The sequence below is a fragment of the Pholis gunnellus genome (assembly GCF_910591455.1).
Source record: "Pholis gunnellus genome assembly, chromosome: 1".
Classification (NCBI taxonomy): Eukaryota; Metazoa; Chordata; class Actinopteri; order Perciformes; family Pholidae; genus Pholis; species Pholis gunnellus.
This window is the reverse complement of record NC_136528.1, coordinates 1,846,537-1,870,370: the sequence shown is the minus strand read 5'-3', so window position 1 is coordinate 1,870,370 and position 23,834 is coordinate 1,846,537. Positions and strand designations below refer to the sequence as shown.

General features: G+C 41.3%; 1 protein-coding gene across 1 annotated transcript in view; it reads right to left on the bottom strand.

The window, feature by feature from the left end:
- The window catches only part of LOC306700998 (neural-cadherin), a gene marked incomplete at both ends in the record, with an annotated part of 277,168 nt that overhangs the window by 194,207 nt on the left and 59,127 nt on the right, over positions 1 to 23,834 (bottom strand). Inside the window, 2 exons of the mRNA XM_079166195.1 lie at positions 412 to 637; positions 2,264 to 2,461. Coding sequence (XP_079022321.1) covers positions 412 to 637; positions 2,264 to 2,461 — 424 coding nt within the window. The remainder of the gene's footprint in view (positions 1 to 411; positions 638 to 2,263; positions 2,462 to 23,834) is intronic.

The following is a 23,834-nucleotide window of genomic DNA, read 5'->3' as shown; positions in this document are numbered from 1 at the left end:
GTGTGACATCCGTATTTGAACATGCATCACGCTAATAAACTACAATCTCAGAGCATGCGTTAAATCTATCACGGACCACTGCATTAAAAAGCCATACTGTGTGTGTGTGTGTGTGTGTGTGTGTATATCAATACTTGAAGGCAGTATTTACATTTGTGTGCTGCATATCATCCGCAGTATGTGAAACATGAATATTTGTTAGCACATCTAGAGATAGAAAGAAATATTATGCGTCCCGTCTGTGTTAGAAAGACAACAATATGTATGAGTCTGTATGCGAGGTGTGTAATCGCCTTCATGTCGATGTCTCGTCTAGAAATCCACATGTAATGTAACAGGAATTCTGTGTTACATTAATTACATAGATAGGACAAGGCATCTTTTTGTGTGTGTGTGTGTGTGTAAACTCACGGCTGTCCTTCGGGCGTGTTTTCCGGTATGGCGATGGTGAAGGAAGCGTTGGTGAACTGTGGCGGCCGAGCTCCGGCCACCACTGACACGACGACGGGGGCGCTGCGGCTGCCCAGCCGGTCGGCGGCCACCACCGTCAGCAGGTACTCCCTGTCCCGCTGCAGGGGAAGGCCGGTGGTTCGTACCTGGCCGTTCTTCTTGTCCACTTCAAAACGACCATCACCGCCTGCAGAGAGAAGCATATACAAGATATACAAGAGTGTTTTATTAAAAGGCCATGATCTGCATGGGTTTTAATGCATCAATGCACACGATTACCAGATATCCAATAATCCAATCCATATATAAGATGGAAGAGCACTAGATCAAAGAGAACATATCTAAATAAAGACAATACACAGATCAGAGTAGTTGTCATAAAAGGAATAAAAAGATAACCAACGCAGCTTTAAAATAATCTGTTATGGGCAATAGATGAGCCATTGTGTTGGTGAGGCAAATTATTCCTTGAGAAGTCATTTAAACAGGAGAAAGTTAAGAGATGACGTCTTAGGATAGCCGTAGATGTAATTAAATCAAACATATTGGCTGAAATCTGTTTCCCACAGCAGATAAACTATGTAGAGATGCAAAGGATTATGTCATGGAGCTGGGTCGGTGATCCTGATCCATTTCTTTTCCTTTTCTTTGGCTTCATGTTGAGGAGGCTTTCAGCATGAAAGGAGAGAATAGCAGGACACAGAATAGACCGCAGAGGTTACAGCTCAGACTCAAGCAGTGCGAAGGACTACAAGGCAAGAGGCAACGTAAATACCAAAGCCTCCAAGAGCCGTTAAAAAGGCGGTAAATGCATGCTGAGCGTGTCGATACAGTGCTAGATACCACTGGACATTCAGTTCTCTAAGTCGTCCAGGTGGGAATTGCAAAGAGCAGAGATGTTGCGTTGCACGTCAGACTGGGAAGTTATAATTCATGAACAGGTAACATAACGGCACCAGAAGACGTGTTCTAATTGTAGTGTAGTTATCATGTTTGGATCTGTGTGATGGGGGGCATCCTGCTGTCACACCCAGTCCTGCATTCACAAAACAATTAAACCAACATCAATTCAAACCACTGAAAACTTTAGTCGAGATGTGGTTCTGCTTTTCTTGACATTCTTTTGATCAATTCAGTCTCCGTCACCCCCACGGGGAACGTTGGGAGACGGTCTCTTGATAGACACCGGTTTAACAGATTCCACAGCGGGCAGAGGAAATCATTACATGGCAAACAATAAGAAAAGCAATTATTTCTGCGTCGAGGAGAAATGAATTCAATTACACTGGAAAATAACTACGTGTGCATGAAATATTAACTGGCTTAAAAAGAGGCTCAAGATTCAAGGAGCAACAGAAACAGACTTGATTCTGCATCATGGGATACATTCAGAAGTATTGACCTTGATACATTTATCGCCTCTGTTTTATACACTTCAATGACGAAACACTCGTCTAAAACCATGCAAACTATTGATGTAATTGAACTCATTTTGAGACCTCAAGTGAATGTCTACGTTCAGAGGCTTTATATACATCAATGCACTGACTTCAGTATGATTAGTAAACTCTAAAGATGTTGTGGATGCAAGTGTGTTCTATCTAAACCTCTCATGAGACTATTTTGCTACAAACATTTCACACAGAAAAAGCACATGTCCCTCTATTCTATACACTAGTTATTATATTACTAGTGTCCTTGTGTCCTCACCCAGCTACCTTAACCTCGAGGCAAGAAGTTAGGAAAAAGGAATTTGAAAGATAAAATGTGAAACAATAGGACATGCAGGAGAACAGAAGAACAATGTGCCTACCGTCAGACAGGAAGTACTCCACTTCGCCGTTGTTGCCTTCATCCCCGTCCTCAGCATGGAGCTTGTAGACCAAAGCGCCCGCAATGGCATCAGGGGAAACCACGGCCAGGTAGGGCGCAGGAACCATGCTCCATTCTGGGATATTATCATTTACATCCGTCACAGTCAACTCCACTCGGACCAAGTACCACTCTGGACCTGGAGAGGGATAAAACAGGGAGGACGGCGGTTTAGAGACGGTTAACCCCGGTGACTGGCAGACCACATTCAAGGCAGATACCGCCTTTGATACGGTCATTTCAAGTTCATGAGGAACAACATTGCGAGACACCAGGTATCAGTGGAGGAAAAGCTCGTCACATTTCACTCCACTTGGTTGGAAACTTGCCTTTATAGACGATAATAAAAATACTCAACAGTCAAAGGTGAATTTGTTTGATGAAGCTTGATCATTTTTGATTTTCAAGACATATCACGATATAATCGTTCATGTGAATTATTTTTGCTGAAATAATGGTGACAGTCAGATATCGTGACAGCCCTTGTTTCCACATTGCTACGTTGGGTCAATTCACTGCTGCTACGTTAGCCACATTTAGCAACGAATCAAATGTCTGTTCCTAGCATACAGAAACAGACAACAAATAAGATGCATGCTGTCTTTGTTCCCATTAGTCAACTTGTTTGGGGGTTTATCTGAGAAGAATGTTTCACGCTGACTGGCTCGCTGACACATTTAGACACAAAGTGAATGAGTTTGTGCTTGCTGTGTTCATTTTCAGTCCAAATGTAAAAGTCTGAGACATTTTCCAGAGTCGTTCGTCTCTGTCTAAAGCACCGCTCTGTCCTTCTCTGTCAGACCAAAGACTCTGCGAGCAGAGCAGACCATGTGACAGTCAGCCAGCAATAGACTAGTGTTTCACTCCAACCTGCTGTGCTGCCCAGGAAAACATTCCAGCAGCCAGTACAGACTCGCCGGCTGAGGAAGCAGTGTTGCCAGCTCAAAAATAAATACAAGTAAACAAACCAGTGCCAACAAGAAAAGTGAGAGAGCTGTTTGCACAGTATTAGGTACTTCTCAGGTCGGCACATCGTTGACACAAGTATGGATAAAAGTAATACTTCTCTGTAGAGAAGCAAACCTTTGACACATCAAGCCACCCTTGATGCAACTTAAAGCTAAAATGATTGAATGGTATATTTATGGGCTAACAAACAGATCATTTTTCCCCAAAACAAATATCAAAACGAATAAATAAAAAAAGAAACGTGGTAACAATGCCAAAGTCTTCCAGTATTTTTCTTCTCACATGTTCTTAATCAGTTACTCTGATTTCCATTCAACTGTCATCTCCACGTATTCCTTTCCTGAATGTGTCATATGGACAACAGACAACAATATCTGCATCTCAACTAGCAATTATCATCAGTGCTGTGCTGTCTGCACCTGTGTAAACAGCAATCATCCTGACACTGGTAAAACACACTACGGTCCCACACACACACACACACACACAAAGAAGATGCTGCACAGCAGTGTTTGCTGGTCGCAGGAGAGGAGCAGCGGTGTACTTTCAGGGCTCGAGCCAGAGAACTGCTCTATGAGGTGTCAGTTCTGGTCCCTGATTGACTTTTTTATTATTTATTCTCAATCGGAATATATAACAAAATAGTGTCGCTGTAATTGTTCTACATTTATTTTCTGATGAATGAAGTCCAGACGATGACCTTCCTCTATATTTGACCTTCTCTGGCTGTTATGACAAACGCAAGAGGAGAAATTACCTTTTGTTTGACTGTTTATCTGAATAGTGGAGAGAAAGAAGGTGGTACAAAGCCACCAGTGCAGGATGTGGTGGTTGCTTTACCTGTATCTTCACTTAGCAATACAAATTTGAGTAAAAATCACAGAGAAATGTTGATCTTTTTTAACTGTGACCATGGTTTGGTATGGAACAGGCTGTCAACGGAGCTTCCAATGTACGTCGTTATCCTGCGGTGAGTTTGTGTGTTTAAAACACGGTAATGCAGTTAGCATCTAGAGCTGTGCCGAATAGTTCGAAGCTTCATTCGTAACGTTGACATTCAAATCTAAATCAACATCCATATGCTGTACAGCTTCATTTATTTGTTTGTATTTCTCTTCATCGTGTTTATTTCTGTACATTTGCAGGAAAAGATCAGGCTACACTAATATTACTAGAATTATAATATTTGAAAAGTTGGGTTCCAGTGGTGGCTGCATAGGATCCTTTCAGACTTGTGATCCAAACATTTGCAATAACTTAGCTTTATGAAGCCAAAAGCAAAAATGTATTGAAACCTCAAGCTTTTTGAGGAAGTTCAGCTCGGTGATCGGGACCAGACAGTGAGGAGGTAGTGCAGGCGGCAACCTCCAGGTCTGAAAACGGAAGCCAATGCACAAATGCCATCAACTTGCATTCTCTCTAGTGGCCTCCAGGGGGCGACTCCTCTGGTTGTATAGAAGTCTATGAGAAAATGACTCTACTTCTCTCTTGATTTATTACCTCAGTAAACATTGTAAACATGAGTTTATGGTCTCAATCTCTAGTTTCAAGTCTTCTTCAATACAGCATGATGTTCATTTAGTAGATGATGGTCCATTTAGAGTCAAACAGACCATAAAGCAGGGGATGCTTTAGGGGCGGGGCTACACAGTGATTGACAGGTTGATACCACGACGTTGTCAGATCTGGGATTGTCCATGTTTTCATTCCACAACGTTAACCCTTTCACAGTTTTTTTCAGTTAATGGAAGTGAATTGTTACCGTTTTGGTCGCCTGGTCTTCTTTAACGTTTGGTTTTACTCAGCTCCACCCTCCATGTCACTTCCTGTGGCAGAAAATCTAAATGCCGAACTTGATGCTTCACCCACTGGTTTGTGGACTGCTGTTTTGTAGTCACAGTGACTACGTCCACTTTTCATATACGGTCTATAAGGCAGTGGAAGAGGGGAGGATGATGAACAGAATCAAAGCTCTCTCGGATAACCCTGCTCACCCTCTGTGGCACATTGACAGCTCGGTGAGCGACGAATCAAAGCCTTCGGGCAACTTTCTGATTTGTGATAGAGGGATAAATAAATAAAAATGAAAAAGATTAGACTTTGCCAAGTTGTGTTGCTCTCTGCTGCTGCATTGCTGTATGTCTATTGGTTTGTGAGATCATTGAAAAAATAAAAACAAAAAGGTGAAATTCCTTTTATGGGTTCACATGCTTGGCCAATAGAGCCGATTCTGATAGAACACAGTTGCAGCCATGACAGTAATGCTTCAAAAATGGATGCTGTTGCAAAGAAAGTACAAATCCTAAAACATGGATGCTTCACACACATCCTGAACCCAGTAGCACAGGAAGATCTATACACTCACCACGGATCAAGGTGAGATATGGTCACAGTCTCGCTCTCTGTTCCTGGGTTGTGGAGCTGCATAATGGCCAGAAAAGTGTTTCTCTCACAGGGAAGCTGACTTTGACGTTTGTCATCACTTCATCATTTTATCCTCTTAGACATTTGAGTGAAATGTTGTCATAATTAGCGTTTGAATTCTCGAGTAGAGGTGACACCTTGACCTTTGAACACCTAAATCAGATCAATTCATCATTTGTTTGTGCCAAATGTGAAGAACTTCCCTCTAGGGCTTCCTGAGATATCACATTCCCGAGATTGGAAGGGATGAACAAACAACTCTGAAAACACAATGGCTCCAAACACAGCTGTGGCCGGCACAGAGGCAAAGAAAAGAAAAAAGAAAAGAGTTGAGTGTCGTATAAACAGGATTAAGAGTGAAACACAGAGGCTGAGAAATGACCCCACAGTTGTTATAGAAACAGCAGAACAATGGAAAGTGGAAGAATTAAGAAGAGAGAGAAAATAAGAAAACAGCAATAGGCCGTTGCATAAATCAATGGCATTAGGAGAGAGGGGGAGCGAGGGAACGCTAGAAAGGAAAGCATAAGCGGACATCAAAAGAAGACGCGAGAGCGAAATGAACTAGCCACAGCTTACTAAAAAATATAGCACTGCACTTGACTCTGGGGTTCAACCAATGTATTTGTTGATGATCTCTCTTTCTTTCTCTCTCTCGCTATCTTTTTCTATCACCCCCTCTGTCTCCCTCCCTCCCTCCCTCCCTCCCTCCCTCCGTCCCTCCCTCCCTCCCTATGGTCGTAACAGATTCAGAATTAATTGGCAAAAGGACAATGCAGCTTTGGGGAAGAAGGGATGGCATTACCCAGATAATAAATCACTGGGCTAATATACGGAGCACTGTGCCAAAATGTATCTTACAGACACACACGCACACACGCACACACGCACACAGCGTTCTCAGTAATAGCGATCATCAGTGGATTAGTGGCTAATAAAGGACCATTGGGAGATACAGCTTGGTGCCACTGCCATCCCTCACACTAATGCATCTCACTGGATCTAATGATATGTTGCAATGGAAAAAAGTGGGACCCGCAATTAATAATAATGCTACAGAAGGCTTTTCCATGCCCACCAACCTCATTTTGTCAATAGGTTGAAAGTTCAAGCATTGCTACATATTCATCTTTACACGGCGCTTTCTTGTTATCCTGTTCCCCGAGCACATACAGCAGAGTCCTTAGACCCTATGCATGAACATAAACCCCTAATGAATAATTTAGGCTGTGCTTGCTGCTTTTTTCTTCATGTTAATTCTTTTATGATCACAAATTGTGGTCAAGGTTGGATAAGTTGCAATTTTCTATTGCAAAGGCTTGCAAACCTTTTCTGTTGTGCCTGCCTTTGGAAGACCAAAAACATATTATTGTTACTTATTAATATAATAGACCTTTTCACAGCAGACAAAATGTCTGCTTTCAACTTAGGTTTCACTTTTTATTTTTCCCTTGGTCATAGAGCCCAACCAATGCTGGAATCTTTGAAGATGATACAAATAACAGCGTATGGGCCAGTACAGTCGGTGCTCAAAATGCCGTTTCAGGTGCACTTGCACTGGTGCAGGTAACACCTCTTTCTTTTACTGCACCATTTGGTATTTGTCTCACTTTCTCCTCAGATCTGCCTAAAAGTAATCCAACATTGGCCGCTATGACGTTTTTTAATGACAGTTGAAATATGAGGAAATCATCAATGTATTATAACGTATTTTGAGTAGACTTTCACTTTTATTTTCTTCTTTTTAGCATATTAGGACTTCTTTGGTGCGGTCACACATTCAATGAGACTTCATCAATATATGATGTGTAATAAATAACTCCTGTAATGTGTGTCTTTCTTCATCCTTTTTGAACGCTCCAAGCGCTGCTACCGTAACAGCACAAATAGATGTGCATCAACATCCAAGTGGCGGCTGGCTTGATCCGCAGTGTTTCACACGGTGCTGCTGCTGAGCTGTGGCGCTCCGTCCGGTCTGTCCGTGCGCTGTCCGTGTCCACATTTCACGCCGCGACATCATCAGTTCAAATTTGTTTCCGTCATTGAGTTCAAAAGGGACATGTGACGTGAGAGCGGGTGAAAAATGTCAAGGCTTGAGGGTTAGCAGCCCTGCACAACATGTTTTTTGTACCAACTTACGCGCCCCAGTGCATACAGAGCCAAGAACTACATACAACGCTCAACATGTGCGTGCAGTACTGTGCACATGCACAGGGCTGTTTTCTTAATACATTTGTGAAAAATACCTGTTACAATTTCCCCAAAAGGAAGTGTCGTTTATGTTTGCCCAACAGTCCAAAACCCAAAGCTATTGTAGCCGAGTGAGTATGTATCATGAATAAAAAATAGAAAGGATCCAATACTCAGATTACAAGGAACATTCAAGGAATGAAACGATTATTTGATGCTTAAATTAGTTGCAGAACAATTTTCTGGCGATCAGCTAATCAATTTATGATTTCATTTATAAGTTCCTCTTCAAGCTTTCAAGGCCTGTGGTGCGAGCACAAGGAGTGGAAGTAGTCAATTACTATTGGGAGAAAATGTCTCATCTGTTTATCCCCTTCAGTGAAGCTAAACCACTTGAGTTGAGTGGCACCTTAAGGTCAAGAAATAATGAGAAAAGTAAAAAATGGGAGCGTATTTTTTCGATAAATTAGCACACTCAAAACCCCTGAAATCTAAAAGGGGCCATAATGCAGCACGACCTTGGACACATCCAGGGTGTCACTGTTAATGATTTGTTTACAACTGGAAGCTGAATGTAGAACTTTTTATACTGGAGACTGAGTTGCTGTCGTGAGTTTAGGTGGTATAAAGTAATGATACGCAACACTGCCTGCTACAGAATTGCCTTCCCATACAACTCTCAATTACCTCATCTTTTTCCTCCTGGATAACGGTGGCAGTATGAAACTGTTTGAAAAGGACTGAAACTGTAAATGTAAGGTTACAAAAACTACTTGGTTGGTTTTAGTGGTTCACACGGGATGCCAACACAGTCTCATTGGTGAAAGCCAGTGATTTTTGACCCATCCATGACCTCGACCTACTCGGTATGCAGACTTCTGCAGACTCAACGTATGTCACCTCAAACGTCCATGACAAAATACGTTTCCCTTGAAATGTATTTGACAATGCAGTTCTGTGGTACGGCAACAACGAGATATGAGTCTTGAAAAACAAGTGTTAATACAATAGGTAGGTAGAGCGAGTCGCTCACTAATGGGAAGATCGGTGGCTTCAGCCCCAGCTCCCCCAGTCCGCATTCTGAAGTGTCCCTGTACAAGGTACTGAGCCCAAAATCACAAGATGCTCAAAACCACATTGCCTTTAATTGAGCTCATGACAAGTCAACTTTTCATGAGCGAAGAAAAACTTCAGCTTTGTGATGATGCATTTCCGAGCTGATCCAAAAGGCTGTTTAAATAGTTTATAAGTCTAAAGAAGTAGAAGAATTTCCTCAACACACAGAGTAGCACTTTTTAAACACAGTTCATCACAAATATATAATAATATATAAATATATATATATGTGGTTTTTCAACTAAAGCTGTGGAGTTAAATGAAGTGCAGTTAAAATAAAGTAACCAAGTGGAAGTTTCATTTGAGTTTGTTTTCTGTTTGACAGTTATTTGTGATTAATTACATTTTCATTTTCATTTCTGTTCTAGTTAGTGGGACGCTGCCTTGGTCTTTAGTTTATTTTATTTTGCTTTAAGTTGTTTGTGACGCCTGTCTTGGCACATGGCCTGTGAACTCCTCCTGCCCGCTAAACCAGCTGTCACTGGTTACACCTAATGTTGCACAGTGTATCGATACTAAGAAGGTACCGCGGTACCCGTACGTTAAAAAACGATACGATTTCGCATATTTTTAGCATCGAGACTTCATTAAAATAGCGCGTGATCAGAGCGCACTCACTGTTCCGCTTCCTGTCATGCTGCCGGCACGCATTGACTGCAAGGGGGCGGGGCTTCCCAGCGCTTACTCGCAGCGAGTCATCGCAGGGGAGACATGGCATCAAGTGCGGGAGGTTTTGCCGACCGTCCTCGGCTTGTTGGAAAAAAAGATGCCATAAGTGAAATCTGGAAGTTGGACTGTTGTGAAGTGGAGCTTCTAATGAGGACCACGACACGTCTGGTTTTGAACGGAATCACTTTACTTTTGAACTGCGTATAACAAACTGTTAAAGTGAACAGAACGCGCTCTCGCACTCGACATGTGGATTTCGTCATACTATCATTCTCATCGTAAGCATCGTAAGCTCTTCAAAGTAAAAGCACTTCCTGTTTCATGCTATTCACAATAAAAATAAATCAGGTCAATTAAGCTTCTCACATCTACAGCTTAACAACATAAACAGTGTTACACAAGCAACATGAACTATATTAATTATGTTATGCAATCAAAACAATTCACAACACATACAGAGACCCGTCTGCAAAACGTGTTTCAAAGCCACACAGACCAAGAGAGGCAACACGTCAAACATGGCAACGCACCTTTCAGACAGACACCCCCAACTGTTCAAAGAGTTCAAAGAACGACGGGTAGTTTTCATTAATATCTTGCTGTAGGCTAATACTAATATTAATGCCAGTTGTTAGGTGTTCAAAAAGCTGGTCAGGAACAAGCTGGTAAAAAAGGGAACCATACAGATGTTTTATTTATTACTATTATAGATAAATATACCAGTATCGTATCGTATTTGTGGTATCATATCGTATTTGTGGTATTGTATCGAATTCTGGTATCGTAAGTATCGGGTATCATGACATTTATGGCAGGTATCGTATCGAAGTCATAATTTTGGTATCGTGACAACCCTAGTTACACCACAGTTATATTTGTACAAATAAAAGAGTAATATTTTCACAACACTGCCTCTTGCTACAGTACAGTATTTACATCTGGGATGTAGTAGAGTAGAAGTATAAAAAGTAGAATAAAATGAAAATACTGAAGCACAAGTAGCAGACTACCATGACTTTGTAATATATTGTTGCAAATGGCACATATATATCAATAGTGCCACAACAATGAACCACAGATCCGTCTTATTCCTAAAATATATATATAGGTCTCTTCATATATCATAATTGAAAAACTCAGCATGTGAAGTTCAGGAAAGTTAGGTTCAACAACACAGAAAGTAAGACAGCTTTTTTATGCATTCTGACAGAATTTAGCATGATAATCAATTAACATGTTTTCCAGATATTGTAATGGTTACCATGGTCCCTAAATATATGTAGAAATGCAGGGAATGCAATTCTAATCGCATTTTATTCCCTGAAGGACCCCCCCCCCCAGTTTTTCTCTAACTCCGGTAAAGCCGTTGGCTCAGAGGTCTCTTTGTCTCTTTCTGCCCTCTCGGTTGTCAGTCTGGTTGATCTATTATGTTTTATTCTCCATGTACTAAACAAACCCTTCATACAAAATAACATCTATTTGTAAAAGAGGACTTTCTACAACCTAAAAGCATGTCGGGCCGTCTCTGCAGAATCCAGCTTTTGTGGCAGGAGACTCCAAACTTTTGAATGGCATTCTAAAGATGCCCTCTGTTGTGGAAAAATGTCTTTCAGGTCCAATTCTATGTCTGGTCGAGACGAGTTTTGTTCACTGCGCGTTGGTGACAGAAGATCGCAACAAAGCCGTCTCTCTTTCTGGCCAGGATTACAGACGGTGTTACAGGACACACCAGGCTAAACTAAAGGTGTGGGCCGGGCCAAGCTTACATTCTCAGAAAGGAAACTCTCAGCTCCCAATACATGCATTCTTTGTTAGTCCCAGGGTGTAAGTACACACTAGTTAAAGTGTGATTTCTCACAGGGCTGGCCTGGGCTCTTCTTCACACTACATGAAAAGGTTTTACTCACAGAGATCTGTTAATCAATGTAAAACAGCTTCCCTCAACACAGAGCTAAAGGGCAGACCATTAATTAAATCAGGTCACATAAAAAAACAAGTTTCTTTCAACACAGAGGTTGCTGTTGAACAGGAATGGCAGGAACACACAAAGAGAATACAAAGATATGAGAAAAACATATTCTACACCTCGTTGACCTCTCTTATTCTAAATCAAAAAGAAACCTCTTCCTCATACAAATGCCGTTCTAAGAAGAATAATGAAATTGCACGTTTATATTTCCATTCATTTTACATTGATGAACTTCAAAACAGAAAATACCTATACTTGTTTGGTTATATTGAAGAAGTCACAAATACATAGATGGAAAGAGCTTAAGGTCAACTTGCTGACTTCAGTTGCTGAAAAATGGGGACTTCTTTCTGAATACTATAGTGTAGAGAAGCTACTAGCTGAATGACTAGAACCGTTCTCTTTATGTAGGCTAACTGTACTTGACCTGTTCTCCCTTTGTCACATTTCATATTCAGACTTTATTCATGTCTATAAAAACAACCTCGAACACTTCAGACTTGAACTCTGATCATCACCACAGAGGGTTACATAACATTCCAGAGAACGCTACCAGCTTCACTGTAGTTGACCTCCGAGTTAGCCCTCAAATCTGTTAACAACAAAAGGTAAAAGGAAAAATGTTCTGTCACTCAATCATCAGCGGCAATGTGTTTTTGTATAAAGGCTTTCTTTAAGTGATCTTTCAGGAAAGCTACGGTATAGAAATAAATCCACTATTGTTCTTCATTCTAAATTCTAGCCAAATATCAGAATCACAACAGTTACAACTGTGCTGCCCATACTTGCTCGCTGTATTTCACATCAAGTTAAAGACCAGAATAGTAGCCGACTATAAAGCCAAACAGACTTATGTAAGAAGTTATGACATTGACGTGACATTTTTAGCTTTTTGCTTGGTGTAGATTCTTTTTTTTTAACCCTAGCTTAACACTCAATGGCTGAAGGAGAAGAAACAAACATCTAAGAAAGGGTCGGCCAACCTCACAGCTAGCAGCCCTGACCCAGCCAGGAAAAGGATTTGTACCAACGGTATTCCTGGCTAACAGCGTCGGAGGAGCGGTGCACATTTTATGGCTGGGAATAAGTTTTATTTGCAACTGATCGTCTTGGTGTTTGGAGCTGTTTGGAGCTACGCTACGCTAACCTGAGGTGGCTAACCAAGGCAGCAACACGACACCATAGCACGGCAGGAAACTTACAAGCTACGGTGCTTTTGAAAACCTTTGCTGAGACCCGAGTGGATCTACAACTCAACGAACGCGTTCACAGGAGGACCTCTGGCTGGAACTGAACCGCACCGATGTTCTGTACAACCAATCATTAAACTCTTTGTAATCAAAGAAAGGAGGATGGACTTTGTCCTCCTCCTTTATCTGCAGTAGCTTTACTACTGTGTCAATTTGTCTATGGTGTCGTTTTTATGATACGGTTGATGTTGTTCCCTCTGATGTGAATAATATTTGAATGGCTATTTGAATATTTGAGTGGAATACGTGTTATAGCGCCACAGTGTGGCTGGATTGATTTGTCATGCTTTGTTGTCATATAAATATACAGCATGTGACTGGTTCTTGTGAGTTTGTTCTTGTCATTGTGTTAATTACGTTGATTTTGACTATATGCATTGTCTGTTAATGACGAATTATGGTCTGGAGAAATGGGGATTGTGTGGCGATTGCTTTAGCCTGTTTTAACAGCTAAACGCTGCGGGACAGTTTGTAGCGTGTGCTGCTGTTGGTTTTCCTGCTAAGCTAGTTTAGCGCGCCTCCCAGAACACACGGGCCTCACCAGGGTACAATGTTTTGTTTCCGGGGTCAGAGTGTCTCTTACGTGATGGGTTGCCAGTTTGAGCGAAGTCCACCGAAAACATATTTCCCACAAGTTAAGCTTCTGCATTTTCTAAATGCACTAGTATTATTCAAAGGTATTGTTCGGTTCGTAAGCCTCGTACCCAACGGTTTAATACGAATAAGTGTATTGTTACACCCCTAGAAACCAATAATAATCGTAGCTGTGGCGTCATAATGAGGTTATTAGGAGGTGGTTCAACTGTAGTAGGACAGCACTGAAGGCCCGGGTATGAAATGCACGGCCCGACACTGCTTCTGACACAGATCCTTACAAGCATCCGGTTATGGGTTTAAAAGTCACGAATATAAGCTTTAGGGGCCTCTGATTCTAGTCTCTGGGTACTTTCCCGTAATCTGTTGAAAATATCCGTCAAGTGGTGGGGGTGGGTTTACAAGGCATAAAACTTGAATCTTGTCTAGGCCTCACTCCTCGAGGAGTAAATAACACACACTCCCATTTCTCATGGTTTCTAATGTTGTGAATGGAAACAGAGAGGCGCTGCAGTCTACAGCTGTTTGATATGACAGACAGCAAACTGTCCACCCTGCTGCGTCTTGCCGAATCATGTGGATTGTGTCTTGCACAGTAAATGAACTGCGAAACGGAACAGTGTTTTATAGCTTGCGTCGCGACACACGTTACTACACCCATTTTATCTTCAAACGTGTAATCATTGAAGTGGAAACCATGCAGTGCCTGAAATAACTTTTTGACTCACAAAAAGTACACCGGCAAAGAAAATGTCCCAGCTAAAATAATAAATTGCTTTTTGTGTCACATTCGTCGAGTGCATTTTATTGAGATGATAAGGTTGAATACAAACTTAAAGAAGAGGGCTCTTATTGTATCGTTTCATCCTCCTTTCTGTCGGTAGGTTTTTTGTTTTAAAGGTTAGCATGCTCCTTGTAAATACTGCCACGGTAGCTATAGTGTAGCGGAACAGCTGGATGTCCCGTACGGTAGGCAGTGCAGCAAAACTAGGAGCGCCGCAGACGGTCAGTGACACCGTTCAGACTTGCTTAAAACACATCTGGTAGAGTGTGTGTGTGTGTGTGTGTGTGTGTGTGTGTGTGTGTGTGTGTGTGTGTGTGTGTGTGTGTGTGTGTGTGTGTGTGTGTGTGTGTCAAACTCTGCTTCTGTCCTCTGCTGCCTGTGTCAAAGCGCCCGCAAATGGCACTACAAACCGTAGAGCCTCTCAGCACAGTTTCGTATTTCAGGTCAAATGGAAAAAAATATATAAGGGTGAGACTAATGCAGAATAACTGAGGCCCCAAAACCAAAGACACGACTAGAGCTGTCCTGAATACCGATGCTACGCATGCAGATGGAGAGGGAGAGAGAGCCAATGTAGAAGCTCCTTCTCTTTACAGGTGCCAGTCGCCTCTCACCATTCACTGTGTCAGTAAGAGGAACAGATCTCACTCAGATAAACCGCTAGAAAGATATTTTGTTTCCTCTCTCTTGGCAGGTTGTGTCGGAGTAAGAAAGCCTCCCTGCCGTAGTGTCTTCACACACGGAGCATCCCGTTGTGTTGTGCTGTGCTATTGTCCAATGAAAGATAATGGAATTTCAAGAAGTTTCCTTTTCATTCAAATGAAGAACAGCCACAAAATGTGCAATAATCACATCAAATAAATTCCAGCGATGGCCCATAAAAAGTAATTTGATTATGTGTAGGTCTATAAACAAATGAATAAATAAATAGACTGTAGCTTATGCAAACATAAAGGCAGAAACTGGCTTTGTTGAGGCTATCCGTCTCCTCCGCTGTGTTTCAGCACCAGGGACAGCGCCTCACATACAACAAACACTATCTAATATCTAATAACTATCTAATAACTCAGAATAAATGTTAATGCACAACGCGAGATTACTATCCCGTATTACATGAGCTAGTTGCAATTTCTGAGGTAAGGCACATATAATAAAAAAATAATAATAATTATGAAAACTTCAAAGCATTCACAACACAAGCTCTGAGCGTCTGCAATGTTTTATAGATACTGGTTAACATTATCCATCTCTTATTTGATGTCAGTCAAGACGAGAGCTATAGATGGATAATGCTACTTAGACAGAGGACCCTAAGCAGGCATGTCCCTAACTGATCCACGGGATGAGGACACGGGCCAATCCGGACAGTTTTTGATGGATCGTATCGGCTACATATTTCCCAACTCCTCATGCTTCTTTTGTTTGCTTTATGTTGTTCAACAGTCTAGCTACAGATGCAAATAATGTAAAGTCTTTCACCCATGACTGTTGTTAGTGCCCCGTGTGAAACCAGAAGTCAAAATCAATATATTTATCAAGTTACTTCCGTATTTAAGTAACGTAGTTATTTTAACCCAAACCACAATCTTTTCCAAAAACCTAACTAAGTAGTTTTGTTGTCTGAACCTAAATAAGTTGTTTCCTGTGATGACGGAAGTTTATTTTGAAAAGACGATGCCAGTTACCAGCGGAAATTGATATGTGTTGAGTCACTTTTTCGTAAGATATCAAACAAACCATTGTATGGTGATACATTTTTATGTTACATATATATTAAGAAAAACACATATATATACATATAATATGCAAATATATACAAAAACTCATAAGAATAACACCAAGCCAGTAGATTAAACAGAGGTGCCGCTATATTCAGATGTCCCTGAAACGTGTAGGAACGGGAATCTACAATATGGAGCTCAGAGATAATGGCAGAGATCGGGAACATTTACATCCTTAGTAACCCGGGTACAAAATCATTTCCTGACTAGAGAAAGACCAGGATACCACTCAGTGGGAGGCCCAGCTCAGCACAAGCAAAGCCTCTACATCAGCCCACATCACAATAAAGATCGCAGAACTCCAAAGTCCAACATCATGTTGATCTGTACGCTGTGAGCATGTTGAGCATTAGCTCCAAATGTTACGCATGGATGTGCTTATGAATTGCACTTAAGGGAGTGACAGTGTTCAGACCTTTATTCATATGTTCATGACCGATGACATAAAGCCTTTTGAAGACAAGTGAAAATTTACAAAACGTCGTCCCATCGAACTCAAAAGGGGCAAGGATGCTTTAAAATACTACTGCGAAGAAAAAAAGACTAAAAGATCATTTAATTGCCTTTAAAAACAACTGCTTATACACTGTTTGTGGTTTACTGACCCCTTTTTCACTAAACAAACTGTGTGGGCAGATAATCGAGATAGCAACACGAGAGGAAAAGACAGAAGCAGGTCACATTAAATACACGGCAACAAAAACTAAAAAGCTTGTAATGATAACAGCTTCATCATCAGAGTAGTAGGGTTAGGATACACAGTATGACTATACAGAGATTCAGCTCTCCTCCATTATGGCCACTGTTGAAAAATCAATTAGAAGAATGCTTCATGGCAGAACTGGATTTAAAAGATTTTGGATCAACGTTATGAAGTAAGCTATGTTGATTTGTTGGGTATTTATGGATTTACTGGATTAGCCATAAACAGACACTACAATCCTGTTATTTCTGGTTATTATCTACAAAATATATCTCAAAATAATTAACGGAAAATGTACTATTACACAATGTATAAATACATATAGAAGATTCCAACGATGCGTGTCTTGATATTGCTCACTTGTACACACATTGAGAAATGTCTGAACAGATAGAAACATGATGAAATATGTTACAATGGTCTTTAATTAAACAACTTAAATGTAGCAATCTGTCAATGACATCAGCTGGACTTGATGTGACTTGAATCACCAACATTAAGAGAGATCACTATTAAAGTTGTGTTTCATTTAAATGTACTCGACTTCTAAGCACATGCAACCTGAGATTCTACAGTGCAGGATATTACATTTGCAACTTTTAAAAAAAAATCTAATTACAGTGTGGCCCCAGACTTTAGGTCTCAGCCACAAATATTCGCCGGTCTTAGAAACGCAGTTAAACACTATTCCGTTGTGGCGGCCAATGAATGAGTTCCAAGTTGAGATCAGGAGCCAAATACATAAAACTGTGTGGGTTCAAAACAAATTATGTGTGCAAAAAGGCACAAATATGCATTCCCTTGTGTCAGTTTTATAAAGCTGTGCATATTCTGTTTAATTAATCCCAGTTAATATGAAAGTGTGTCCATGAACAAGCTTGGCTTTTATGCCACTGATTTCCATATTTAGCTCGACAGTTAACGGATGTACACACTGGTCCTGTCCACTCCAATTGGCAAAAATGGAAATTGGCCGGTCAGACTTTTAAAAATGTAGAAATCCCAATTAGCTGAGAAAGTTGAAATGAGTGCATCTCTAGTATTTCCTGTGCCAGATAGGTTGGACCTTGTGTGTCTGAACCAAAGAAAAAGTGCAAACTGAATTTTCTTTTTGTTTTCTTTCTGTGAAATAAGCATGTGACCCGTTTTGACCTTCATAAGTCGAACCACAATCATGAAAAACCAAACGATTCCCAACCGTAGTCCAAATGAATTAACAAAATGAATAGTCAATGCCTCATGAAGATCCCTCTGAGCTCACACGTCACTCTATTAAATCAAAGTGGCTGTGAGCATCAAGACAGCGTGCGGTCAGTCACCATTTCTACCCGGACTAAACTTGATTACGTTTTGCTCCTGTACATTATATATAACACTTTGTGTAGAATGAGTTGAAGCCGTGTCCGCTCCTTGTAGCACATTCTGTGCTTACGGTTTAGATGCTGAGATGATATGATGCTGCCAAAGGTCTACCTTCACCATGGTATTGTGTTTATCATGGACAATGATAAGTAATGCATTAGAGTTCATTTTGGATATGACCAGCTGCCAAATGTCATACACGTACATGTGATGTATGTCTGAGAGTACATTGGTAGGTGTAGAGATGAGGTGAACGGTACATGTATTGGTTCGGTACGCCCTGTGAACACCTGTTTATGTCTAATACGCACAAAGCAAAGCTTATAGAGGGCCAGTTACCTTGAAAGTTTTGGCAGCGCTGTAGCATAGTCAGTAGGTAACATAGCCAACATATCGAGGATACACATGGAAACCTTAAAGTGTCAAAACAAACAGGACACAATCACACGAGACTCGCTTCTATAATATCTGTCAAACAACACAGTTATGAGTCATTTGATTCCTACAGTACAGCGCAGTGCAGATGTAAGTGGTTCACACTCAGTATGAATCGACATTACAGGAGCAGATGGAAACATCAGAGAAGGGAAAATGTCTTTTTTCACATTGAAGTGATGTCTGTGTACGTCTGTGTCAATACATGTTACGGTAATTACATGATTTGTCTACAAATGAATGTGGAGGTGTGTGCCCCCCCCCCCCCCCCCCCCACTCACACACACACACACACACACACACACACACACTCCGCTCTCCTCTTATGGCCCCAATCAGCACCTTTCTAACTCGCTGCTACCTCATTATCTCAATCTCTCTCTGCCCCCTCCTGCTCCACATTGTGCTGACAGTACTGAAGGCATAATGTGTCACTCCCCCCCCCCCCCCCTTCTCTTTCTCTCCGTCTCCCATTTAGTTTTAACATGCGGCACAAACTATTCCCGTCTTTTAGCCTCTGAAGAACACCTGCACTCTGAGTGTGTCCTGTATGCACATTTAAAAAGTGAGAAATGGAGTGAGAGAAAAAAGAAAGCAAGGTAGCGAGAGAGAGAGAGAGAGAGAGAGAGAGAGAGAGAGAGAGAGAGAGAGAGAGAGAGAGAGAGAGAGAGAGAGAGAGAGAGAGAGAGAGAGAGAGAGAGAGAGAGTGAGAATAGCAAAGAAGGCCAGTTAATTAAATGTCCTCTGTGAGGATTACAAAGGGCTATTTGGCCCTGACTAGTAACTGTTCCATCCATAATCTGTTTAAATGGAAAGCTGCCGCCGTCTTAGTGACTTTTTCACATTTTTACACTGAAAAGCCAATTAAACCAAGAGATGGGTAGAGAGAGAGACAGAGAGGGAGAAAATCAAGCTTTAGTTCTTACATTAATTGCAAATGATACATATGGTTAGCCAATAGTTTCACTGCTTATTCTTCCAGCACAGCTACTCATAATTGAAAATCTTCACAGTGCCAATATTGTGCTCCAACAAACACACACACACACAAGTTGGCACGCACACTCATAAAGGACACAACACATTCACCAAAGTGCAACAGCTAATTCATAAAGCGATGGCTACATCCAGTGAAATCAATATCACTGCTGATGCACCAGCTGACTCGGTGGTTCCTCTCAGCTCTACGGAGCATTTCAGCCCCGAACCAACCAAATGTTCAGCGTCTCCCCAGCAACGGCCGACAGACGGTTATCTCCTCGATGGTGAACAATTTGAAGCATTCAGCTTTGTTGATACACGACTTCAAATGAATGCTAATACGTGTGCTGGATGTGTACACGGGCAAGTGTTTGCTAATATACGATCGATTCTTTTTTTTTCTCCCTACGCCGATATTAAGAAGAATTTAAATAGATTACTAACAGAATTACGGCGTCATACAAATAACCTCTAGAACGTGAGCCCTGCTGTGCATATAGAGAGGTTTCTGGCGGACTGAACCCCATTAATCAGCAGTGACTAGTGAATTTTCGTTCCTTAATTACAAACCAGTTTGCCGTCTCTGATCCACGGACATGACAGCCCGTATCCCCGTCCTCCATGTATGCAGGCTGCCCAGAACTTCTCTCTGCGCTGCGTTACAGTAAGTATCAGCGCTGTGTGCATGTCGGATGTCAACGTTATAGCTTTGAGTGAGATTTTGGATCGAAGCTTTGAATGTCTGTCGTCACATTTATTTATGTCAGTTATGTAGACGCTATTAATGGTGCTGTCAGAATACCACCTCAGTGAAGAGTAGCAACGAATGCTGAATAAAAGGGGGGATATATACATGTCAACTGAAAACTAATTTGTTCAATACGTTTTGACTTTTGGACTGAGGTAATGACTGATCATTTGTTCCTATCTGGGTGTTTACAGTGATATACTATGAACGAGCACTTATGCACCATGCTTTACACATTGGATCATTGCTTTTAAGGTGATTGTAGAAATAGTTTGTTTTTTCTCAAACACACAGTACAAGTTCATCCTCATCTGTCATTTTTGCTTTTAGGACTATAAAAAGGGTAGACGACAGTCGGTATGAGGGGATTTATCAAACATACTGAAGTCTGGTTCACAATGGCTGTTTCAATACATTTTCTGTTCATTGCACAGACCTAGTATTAGCTTTCCAAAAGCCAATCCCTTAACGAGATGACCCTGTTTACCATCAGGCTCTAAGACTGTCTTACCAAATGAGATACCAGCTATTGTTTACAACCTCCATCCTGTTCCTGTTACCCAACGTAACACAAACTTTAAAGAAGGACAAGAAGACGATGTGTCCCTTATTTAACAATCTGTTAATCCTTTAATTAGCTAAAAACAGTCCGAATCAGGTCAACGTGTCTTCAATTTACCGTTGGGCTGAGGTAATCTCAATGATCTCCGGCTTCACTCGGGCCTGTTAAGGTGTGCTGGGGTTCAGTAGGGATTACATCCTTCCGTCTCCTGTCTCTGTTACACGTTGCCTGTCCGTTCAGCACAGAGCAAAGATTAATATAAAAGTCAATACAGCATTTTTTAAGCTAAAGTTTCAAAAGCAGCAGCTGTTCACATCGTGCCAAGTGCTCAGAGGGAGGCTGGCTCATATTTAGCTCATAGCTAAATGTCAAGTGATGGGGAAGATCTTTACCCCAGCCCCGAACCAAAGCTGAGTTTATTTTCTTTTACCCTAAACTAGACTTTACTTTCTCCTGTACAATCACAAGAGATTCACACGCCTGGACCAGTGGTTGCCCACGTGGTACCTGTGAGCACCTGGACACCTTCAGGGAGTCAATCAGTCAGCCGTAGACACGGTCACTGTTTAACCAGCCGTCCAATAACAGTGAAGGAAGGCTGGGACCAATAAGATATCACTAAGACCAACCGACACATACATGTAAGTGCTTAACAACAAGATGTTTCAAAAATGCCCCTAATTTTGCCACTTGTCTTTCACTCGCGCTCATTTTAGAAATGAATTGAATATCTTTAACTTGTAGAATGTTGGTCAAGACGATGATCTGAAAAGTCCCAGTGAGACGGAAGTTGGAGCTCCTTTAGCTTCTGAATTGTGTGCGAGTATTGTCCAGTGAGGACTGCCTCTCCACACACACCTGCCTTGTCGGTCAAAGATGCCGACTGACTGATGGATGGACGTCATGGTGGTATTAGTTGAAAATGGTCGGCAATAGCTTACGTCATCATTTGTTTTGCAGGAAGAACAGATGATTGTATTTATAAAAACACCAAGAAATAGTTTTCTTTGTCATTTTGTGGAGGCATTTTTCACTACTTCTGACAATGTAGGCCTGAAGATCCTTTTTAAAAGCAGATTAATCGATTATGAAAATGAGTTTGTTGAAGCACTATAATAACACACACACACACACACACACACACACACATTAGGACTCAAGTTTAAGCAAAAAAATGATATCCCAAGTTTTTTTATACTAGGCTATCCCAAGTGTGATAGCCTAGTATATTTTATGCGATGTGCGTTTTTAATATTTGAATCTCATCTTTTGCTATTACACACCACTGTTCAAAATAAATTCATTGAATGAATCACGGGAGAATCGCAAGTGCTGTCATGAACTTAATCTATTGTGTCCCTTGAAGACATACAATAAAGTCTGTGTAATCAGTTTTCATGCCTCTCGGCCACAATTTATATCCCGTGCAGACAAGGCCTCAGGATTCCAGCCTCATAGAACTTAAATTACAGACAAAACATGTCGTCTGCATCCCATCACTCCTCACTAAACTGCTTCCCTCTTGTCACTACTGCAAATCAGCCGCCACTCCATTAAAGAGAGCTCAAACATGGTGAAGACACACCGGCCCGGTTTAGATCAATGCACAGTGGTGGTGAAGTAAAGTAAAAAGAAACATGTACAAATCTGACTGCGCTTTCATTTTGTTGAATTACAGTCTATACATTTCTAACGGCATTATTCTTTTTGAGTCTGGATCCAAAACATGCTCTTCTCATGTGAGCTTGTAAATGCCTTTAGTCACAGCAGTTGTCAACATTGTGATTTATTCAATTAAAACCTTGCCTAGAGGATAAAGTCTGACTTTGGCAGTGCTAAGGTGTTTTATTTCCATGCATTCTGTAGGCTATGATAGATATGTATTAGGTTCATTGTAGGGCTGCACGATTATGGCCAAAATCATAATCGCGATTATTTCTGTTGATTGATTAACCGTTGTTTGTCTAATGACAATTTCATATTTGTTCTCTGAATTATGAAAAGAAATTATGAAAAAGTGGAAGTCATGATGTTGATTAAAATCACAGAGGTTGTGACCCGTCCATCCATCCGCCCATCTTTCTGGTTCACACTGTGCAGCTGGAGGCCGAACAGGAATAAGGAGCTGGGTTTCATTCCCACATCCTCTTTCTCTTTCTTACTGGTTCTGCTGTCAAGTTCTCTTGGCTGATTATAGAAAATGGGAGTTAATTGTTTCATCTCTCATCTGAACTCTTTTCCAGCAGTTGCAGACGGCGAGTGGAAGGAGAGCTGAGAGTCTCAGAGGTAATGAGAGATAAAACCATGATGGATCCGGCACCCTGCTCATTCGGGCTCACTGGGAATGTCAGTTGTATCCCAGCGTGCTCTCTGAAAATATGGACTCCGGTCCAAAAACCTTAAGGCTGGCTTAGTTCCATTTGTGAGAGAAAAAAATAAAATAAATGGAGGGAGAGAGCAGGGGAAAGGAAAACAAAGAATTAAGGAGAAACTGGAAGGGAGAGCGAGTGAGACAAAGAAAAGACAATGATGTAAGTTCATGGGTATGCATGGCAACGAGAGGGACGAGGTGTCTGTGTATCCACTTCACTTATTAAGAACGGGGGAACATTTTGTATGTACGCAAACACACACACATATCTGTGAGTGGGGAAAAAAATATACAATGTACGATTACTTTTCAAGCTATAAAAAAAAAAATCTATTTTTACGTTGGTGAGGTATTACAGAGGCCTTGATAAGATAAATGGTTGACTGTGTGTGTGTGTGTGTGTGTGTGTGTGTGTGTGTGTGTGTGTGTGTGTTGGCTGGAGTGAAGAACACCACAAATAGATGCCTATTGTCACTAAATGAGTGTGTGTTGGAGGAGGGAGGTGTGAGGGGGGGGGGGGGGCAACTTCAAGTGAACCGCCGCGACTCCCTTCACTTTTGCGAGGCACCATAATGCCAACAAACAGCACAGCGTGAAAGCGGCT